This window comes from Diadema setosum, chromosome 6 (genome assembly GCF_964275005.1).
Source record: "Diadema setosum chromosome 6, eeDiaSeto1, whole genome shotgun sequence".
Taxonomy (NCBI): domain Eukaryota; kingdom Metazoa; phylum Echinodermata; class Echinoidea; order Diadematoida; family Diadematidae; genus Diadema; species Diadema setosum.
In genome coordinates this window covers 36,726,482-36,735,471 of record NC_092690.1, presented here as the reverse complement: position 1 = coordinate 36,735,471, position 8,990 = coordinate 36,726,482, and the positions used below count along the sequence as shown (strand labels likewise).

At 33.4% G+C, this 8,990-nt stretch overlaps 1 protein-coding gene across 1 annotated transcript; it reads right to left on the bottom strand.

Annotated features, from left to right (window-relative positions):
- Positions 1–3,404: 3,404 nt before the first annotated feature.
- LOC140229465 (uncharacterized) lies at positions 3,405–5,207 on the bottom strand. The gene has a single exon (XM_072309718.1). The coding sequence runs from the start codon at positions 5,205–5,207 to the stop codon at positions 3,405–3,407; it is 1,803 nt and encodes a 600-aa protein (XP_072165819.1).
- Between the last annotated feature and the right edge of the window lie 3,783 nt (positions 5,208–8,990).

Genomic DNA, 8,990 nt, shown 5'->3' with positions numbered 1-8,990 from the left:
CCTTTAAAAGAAATACTATAAAGAAAAACTACAGCCTGAAATCAATGTTCTTCTCTGACAGGAAGTGTCTATTTTGAGAAGCGCCCTCTTGGGTGTGACTGATAATAGGTATCTTATGATTTTTTTTTCACACATTTTTTTTTTTTTTTTTTTTGGGGGGGGGGATAATGTCATAGGGACGACAACATCGACTACATGCACTGCACCTTCAACAACCGTTACAGAACATAGTAAGTATTGTATATACTGTCAAAACCACTGTTACTTCTTGGTTATCCAGATGTTTTGGCCTGAAGCATGTGTGTGAATTCCATGGCGAATTTAGTGACTAAAAAAATCCTCAAAAATAGATACGTTGTTCAGTGTATAGGTACTCTGTGGTACAATCAGATAATTATAAAATCTTAGATGCTCGTTTTCCTCAAAGACGTCTACCGATATTGTGTATCAGACTGATAAGCCCCGAACGTCTGAACAAAGTCTATGTGGCAATATCCTGCATCGAATATTGTATAAGGTTACACTTGAAAAGAATTCGATTTAAGACAGACGTTGCTCTAAATGTTCCCTTTAATCGCCAAGCTTTCACTGCCTTTATCAAGATCTACCAAGAGAACATGCAGCGATAGTCTAGATGGCATGATGTGCCATAATTTAAGTGTTATATCTAACAGTGCGATATTGTCATGTAACTGTGCTGACAAAAGTGCTACAATATGTGACACTGCACCTCAAAACAAACAAAAAGTTGCCAGACATGAATTTTTAGTTAGGACCATATTCTGAAAGAGCAGACTTTAAGCTTTAAAATGATGTATAACTCAAATCAAATGGACTCTCCTAACATACCTAAATATTGGAAAGAAAGCACAAACTCAGGAAAAGTGTGAAGTGAGAAAAGAGGCTCTGAAGTACAGTGTCTATTCAAGCGCTTAATCTTTACCAAGCCGTACTGGCTGTGCAATGAATGGGACAAAAGACAGGAAGTAAACCACCAGAGTAACAACAATGAAGGGATTATCAGATTAAAGTGAAATTAAGCATGCCTCATTAACACATTCTGTCCATAATTACTGTCAACTTTCAAAGCAGTAGCCCTATCTTTTAAAAAGTTATTAGAGTTGAAAGTGAAGAGTGTGGACAAGGTTTTTCAGAAATGAAAAAGGGATTCTAAAGACACACCTAATCACACTATTCTACCAAAAATGTTCGAGATAAACTGCTAAAAAACACACTTTCCTGCCCGTTTTGTGATACCAAATTTTAGCATAATGTAAAAGAAGACCCGCTCTTTCAGAAAATATGAAAAAGTCAAGTTTGGCTAGGTTGGCCCATTTCACTTATTTTCAGTCCTCACGCAAAATCAGTGTGTGCGACTTTATGTTCGTTTTGAGGTGCACGGTCACATATGATATGAGATCACCATTGTCATAATTCACTCTATGACTGGACATACTCATGTAAACAGATGTTGACAAAATCAAACTGTATCATTTGTTACATATCTGTCAACATGATTGTGATAATGTGTTGTAATGAGTGGGCGCTATGTCAAATTGTTTAATGGATAAGAGCAATATACGATGATCTGGCATCTTTGTAAACTTTTGTCGACAGATCATGACTCTGTATAATGAACACAAACCGCACACTGCTGTCATCCTAACTATCTAACATAACCATTTCCTAGTTATAGTAGCTGATGTGAAACTATACACAATTCAGAAGCTAACCATAAGATTGTGTTATGTTATGTTTGATTGTCAGAATAAGAGCACACTATAATGTTGACCTTCCGTAATTTACATGTAATCATTTCATATTCTAATGTTTACAGTCATTATGAAATATATTCACTCTATTGTGGAAGTATGATACAAGAATTTGAAATCGTTTTTATACTATTAATTGTAATACTCAACACATTTTTGTTATAGAGATAATATTAGATAACATTTTCGTGTTGAATTATCACGATAATTCAATATAAAAAGGTATAAAAAGGTATTTCAAAAGGATAATTACTCATATTATCATTTGCTAGAATGTTATATAACATTGCACTGTATGATATTGCATCAACATCACGCACTTCATGCAATTTAGACCGAGATTATGTTCTCTTTTTTTTTTTTTTTTTTTTTTTTTTTTGATTTTCAAAAACAAATCATACATAACATTAAAACAATCAAAGCAAAAAATAAAAATAAAAATAAAAATAAAACAAAACAAAACAAAACAAAACAAAAAAAGCAGCCATACCAAGTATTTCACAAATAGCAGTTGTCACCCATTTTCACAAATCATCTTAAAGCAAAATAATGTAGGATTACGAGAGATGTCCCAAGCAAACCGCCGACAAGCCCGCGAACATGCCAGGCGGACCGCCGCTCAATCCACCAGCACCAATTCAGGCCCCTGGCAGACTCCATTCTTTATTCGAGTGTTACATTTTTAGTTAAACATGACAAATCATCCACCCACAGTTACGATACTCTTTACTCGACCCTTCTTTCTTCATACACTTACCCAAACATGCATACCCACACACAATAATCAATATACAAAATGGAATCTGCCCACAGAGCCGATCGGGTTAGGCCGGAATAGAGAGAGCAGCAAACCCACCCAGCAGGCACACAAGGCCACCAACGGAAAGCCGGAGTCATTCCCGAAACCTGCTGGCAGTATAAACTGTATGTGACTCGCTGGAATGGAAGACAACCTAAAACAGCATAAACCATGTAAACAAATTTTGCATAATACTAATACAAAACCAAAATAAGTACATGTATGTACTATTGTACATAACATTCTTTCAGGTTTAACAAATGATAAAATATCTCAACATCCATGTACCTACAATCCTAGTACAGTATACTAGTAGTAATCTAACTTACTAGTAAGGGAACATTAAGGCAGTGCTTCTGTCTCATGAAAATTTGTACCCCATCCACATTAAGTGTCACTAACATGACACATACAGAACATGTACAATTTGTACTAAGACTATGAAAAATTGTGTTACATTAAAAAAATATATATAACTTATTGAAGATGAGGGGTTTCAATTTATAGATAAAGATACGAATACATGGCTACATGTATTTGACAATAACAATTAAGCTTTCCTCTTTAACTAATTAATACAATGTCCCATAAAACATCATCCACAGACCTGTATGGGCAATGTAGCCTTAAAAAACAAAAAAGCTTTTGAATCACCCAATTCCACAGAACAGATAAAATAACCAACTTCTTGAATTATACATAATACAAAATTATGGCTGATTCTGCAGAAACATGTAAAATACATACACATTGTATACCATCAAAACATGCCAAGGTTAAAACTACTCATACAGACCCGTGTGAGATGTCGTCTGCAAAACTAAAAATACTATTTACAGATCAAATCTCCATTTCCTGAAATGAATCGAAAGTTTGTTATTTCTTTTAGCAATATTATACTCAAGCTCCTTGTTGGCTGTGATATACGATTTATAACCTTTAAAGCTTGGTGGTTTATTTTGAAATTTACAAATATAAATATAATATTTAAGTAAAAGAAAAAGATATGTCAAAAATTTATCAGAATCAAAACCAAACATTTGTTCAAATAATGAAACATTTAGTGGCTTATTGATTTTCTGAGAGATAGCTTTAAGAGTATCCTCCCAAATGGGTTGAACTGAAGGACATTGAACAAAAATATGAATATAGGTTTCAGGGGCATTCTTACAAAATGAGCAATTGGGAGAATCTTTTCTTTTAATTTTATATAGAAAGTTATTCAAAGCTATAGCTCTGTGAAATAGCTTAAAATAAAAAGATCGAATACGTGTATTTATGGTACATAAAAAGTTGTTCACATGAACCTTTTCCCAATTGATTTCTTCGGACTCTTGGAGGTCACTCCAAAATACAGTCTGTCTTTCTGGATAACATGTTTCTTGTATTATACTGTAAGCGAACTTTGGATTTTTTTGAGTCTTTAAAAGTTTTGCTTTAATTTCCTCAAATATTTTGTCTGGAGTTAAATCAGAGGAAACAAACCAATCTTTTGGAATATTTTTCAATAAAAAATTGTATTTCCGCCTGTCCTTTTTGCTAATATCGTAATCCAAAATCAGTTCTTCAAATAATTTATAACCTGGATGGGGAGGGTTGAGTAGATCACTTATAAAGACAATACCTTTGTCTAGCCAATCTTCATACAAGAAGTATTGTTTGGATTTTGAACGAATACTTCTGTTAAACCAAATGCATTGACAAAAACCAATTGCAGAAAAAGCTGTATTGAATTCATCTTTAACAATTTTTTCTCTAAAAATGTACCATGTTTGAAGAGATTCGGCTAATTGACTTGAGCCTAATTTGTTCAAAATACATGCAGGGGGATGTGCTTTCCACAATATATCTTTTCTACCACTAAAATCATCTAAAATACATAATTCAATAAATTTCCATATACTTTGATAGTTATCATCAAGAAGCATTTTGACCCATGTCATTTTTTGTGCAATAGAAAACATGTATGGATCAATCATTTTTAAACCACCCAAAGAGTAATCATTACACAAGAGGTGTCTTTTGACCCTATCACTTCCACCACTCCATATAAATTTATATAGTATTGTGTTTATTTGTCTAAAAAATTTCTTTGGTATTTTTATACATAATACCGAAAAATAATACAGAAGTTGAGGCAGCAATAGGGTCTTTATAACACAGATCTTCCCGACCAGAGATAAATTTCTTACACGCCAACAATTCAAAATATTTTCAATGGATTTAAGCTTTGTCTTGTGGTTAAGATCATACAGATTACTTATGTTCAAAGAAAAATGAATACCCAGAGTTTTAAAAGTAGACTTATTCCATTTAAGACCTTTCTCCGAAAATGGAAATGTTTGAGAACCCTTTAAAGAACCAATCCAAATTGCTTCTGATTTAGAGATGTTAAGCTTACAGCCAGAACTCTCAGAAAATGAACCAATAGTATCAAAAAGTGATTTAAACGAGTTTTGTGAACCGTCAATGAAACAAGTAGAGTCATCTGCTAGCAAAGAAATTTTCAAATCATTTTCACCCACTGGGATACCTTTAATATTTAGGTTTTGTCTAATAGCAAGAGCCATAGACTCGATAACCAACAAAAACAGGTATGGGGATATAGGACACCCTTGGAAAATACCTCGTTCCATATTTATTGGTGTAGTCAAATGTCCATAATTTGAAACATAGCTTTTCCTACCTGAGTAAAATACCTTTATCCAATCAATAAATTTATCACTAAAATTAAACTTTCTCATTACCCGATACAAGTAATCATGCGAAACACTGTCAAAAGCTTTCTGAATATCAAGGAGAAGAATTGCTCCAGGAATTTGCTTTAAATCTGTATATTCTATTATATCAATAATTAAGCGAATGTTATTTCCAATATTCCTTCCTTTTAAAAAACCAGATTGATCTGGATGGATCAAATCCGAGAGACATTTTTTTAAACGATTTGCTAAAGTTTTGGCTAAAATTTTATAGTCTACTGTTAAAAGAGAAATTGGTCTGAAGTTTTTCAAAAAGGAATGATCTTTATCTTTTTTGGGAATCAAAGTAATGACTCCATTTCTTTGTGAACTAGACATTAGTCCATTCTGCAGGGAAAAATTAAACGAATCTAAAGGTAAATCAGAAATGTCTTTCCAAAACACGATATAAAATTCTATGGGTAGCCCATCCAAACCTGGTGACCTGTTATGTTTCAATGAGGTAATTGTATCATACAATTCCTTCTTTGAAAGTGGTTTATCAAGAAAATCCTTATCAACTTCATTTAATTGGGGAATTTCAATAGAATTTAAAAAAACATCTTTTTCATCACCTAAATTGTTATCACATTGTTTTGAGTATAAGAGCTGATAAAATGAATAAATTTCTTCCAATATAGTGTCCTGCTTAACAATAATCTCATCATCATCATTCTTTAATTTAAAAATACTTTTCTTCTCTCCAGACCTCTTTTCTAAATTACAAAAATATTTTGAACTTTTTTCCCCTTCTTCAATCCAACGAATGCGCGAGCGAATAATTAAACCTTTGGTTTCTTCATCCAAAATATCATTTAAGGCCTGGGTTAAAAAATCCTTTTCATTAAGAAGCTCATCATCATTTAAGTCAACACTCAATTTTTTTTCTATCTCCTCTATTTCCCGCAGAAGTTCTCTTTTTACGAAATTCTTTTCTTTCTTTTTACGTGCACAGTATTCTATACAAATACCGGTAATGGTACATTTAAGCGCATCCCATAAAATATTTGGATTGCAATTACTTTTAAAATTAATAAGTTTAAATTCTTCAATGTTGTCCCTAATGATTGTACAAAAATCTGAATCTTTGTGTAAATACTGACAGTTCAATTTCCAAAATCCTGGACCCCTTAGTGGTTGGGCACCTTTAAAATTTAATGTAACGAGGGAATGGTCAGATTGAATACCTGGACTTATTTTTGATTGCGAACAATTAGTAACAAAGTTATCAGAAACAAGAATATAATCAATCCTGGATAACACTTTAAGATTTTTTTGATGTCTGGTGTATTGTTTAAGGTTTGGATTAAAAGTGCGCCAAATATCACAAAGGTTAAATTCTTCCATAAGTGTTGTTAACATTTCACTTGATTTGACATTAGAGTGGTTGTCCCTACCCCTTTGATAGTCCAGATGGCCCAAAACAGCATTAAAATCCCCAGCACATATAATAGAAGCGTGTTTAAATTGGTCTACTTTGTTAAAAACTTCAAGAAAAAAATTGGGGTCATCATTATTTGGACCGTACAAATTTACTAAAACTAAAGGAACTTCATTAATAATAGCAGATATAATCAGGTATCTTCCATTAGGGTCAATGTAAGAAGAGTCAAGGACCAATGAAACCCTATTTCGAATTAGAATGGCTACACCTCTACTGTTTGAAGAATGGCTGGAAAACCATGATTTTTCACCCCATTGTTGCATCCAAAATTGTTCATCCGATTTTGAAGAGTGGGTTTCCTGAAGAAAAATTATATCACTCTCAATGGATCTTAAATAATGAAAAATTTTGCGTCTTTTTACATGATCTTGAATTCCCCTGCAATTAAATGTTGCAAGTTTTAAATCCATATTTGTAATGTGGGGAAAACAGTCCATTTCTTATTACCTTTATACAGGACTTTCAATAAGTTTGAGAGCAAGAGCACCTGAGACAAAATAACTGCCAACAAAATAAAATTATGAAATACAAAAACATACTGAATAATAGTACTTGCGGCTGCTGTGAGATTAGAAAAAAGTGGTATGATTAAAAAAAGAAAAACAATTGGGAAAAAAACAAACAAAAGGATGGGTGCACAAGATAGGGTGGCACCGGGCCTCAAATTGTGAAACGGCCCAGGCCAAAAGTGCAACTTTTGGAGTGGCCTCAATGGCCACCGGCGCATGGGGGCGTAAACACATATCATAATCGTGCCCTTCATATTACATATAATTGGTACAAAATAAAAATGAAATACAAAATATATCATATGAACAGTCAATACTACAACCATTCAGGTCCCCCCTCAAAAAAAAAAAAAAAAAAAAAAAAAATCTTTCCTTTTTTTTTCTGCTAACAATATAATGGAATCCACATAAGTTATATTAATTAAATGTAATTACTATTCCAAATAAAATAAAAATAAGTTTACCTTATTTAGTTTTCCACAGTAAAGATATCAACGGAAGAAAAAAAGGGGTATTTTACTTTAAAATACACCAATAAAATCTTTTACAACAAACTTGCATTATGAAGATCTTATTCTTAAAGATCAAAAATTAGAAAAAAAAATATTAAAATGATAATAACATTTGAAAAAATAATAGGAATCTATTATGAGTGTAATGTATAATCAATTGTATTGACTTCTTCTCTTTAACCACTACTAAACTAAAATAACAACAAAACACACCCATTATACAAGTTACTGACTACTGTACCACTAATTCTACTTTGTATACAGTGAAACAAACGATATCAATTAGAACTCGATCAGAATGAAATAAAAAGCTTGCAAACAATAATACAGCCAAGTGCAGACAACATTACCAGAAAATGGAATAAAGTCTTGGAGTTTTCAAATCGGCTTCCTCCTTTTTTTCTCTCAAGAAGTAACATTGGTTCAGTATATTCTGCAACAGTATATCAGTTATCAGTAGTTAATGTTGATATTCTTCTTGTGTACCAGATCTTCCACATGTCTCTAACTGGACTTCCATCCTGAGATGCCTTTATAATCACGAAAAACAGTTTAAAAAGCATACAACAGCGAATATGAAAAAAAAAAAATCCGATCTGGTGCTCCTGAAGCATGAAACAAGACACCTTGTTTAACTTCCTCTGGGAACGTCGGTATTTGCCGTTGGTGTTACGATCCTGCCCGAAGAATCTCTCGCCTTCAGAATGGCTGGGTAGATAAAAAAAGGCTTGAAACCTTTTTCCTTGAGAGCCTTGAATTTGGTCAGCTGAGCCTTTCTTTGGTCCAACACCCGCTTAGACATATCATCGTTGACAAAAATCTTTCTGCATCTCTGGTCTGGGCCTGAAACAAACTTTATCAGCTCCTTCTTGACTCGTTCTTTTACACGATAACTGTTGAACCCGATATGAATAGGGCGAGGGCGAGAGTTCTTCTGGTTGCTACGGTATGTAGGTGTGCGATGGATTCTGGAGGTCTCATCTTCAATGTTTATGTTGATCTTGGCCTCAGCAAGTAGGAGCTTCACTGATTTCAAACTCGCGCTAGCCTCATGGGCATCATCTCCTTCCGTTTCTGGCAGGTTGAAAATAACAATGTTAGATCTCCGCGAGCGGTTTTCTAGGTCGTCGATTTTTTCTTCTGCCTTAGCTAATGCAATTTCCAGCTTGCTTACTTTGTCAGATACCTGAGATTATGTTCTCTTGGTATCTCATAC

What these genes read in the sequence shown, in the direction of transcription:
- LOC140229465 (XM_072309718.1), bottom strand. Translation starts at nt 5,207, where the DNA reads ATGGAACGAGGTATTTTCCAAGGGTGTCCTATATCCCCATACCTGTTT.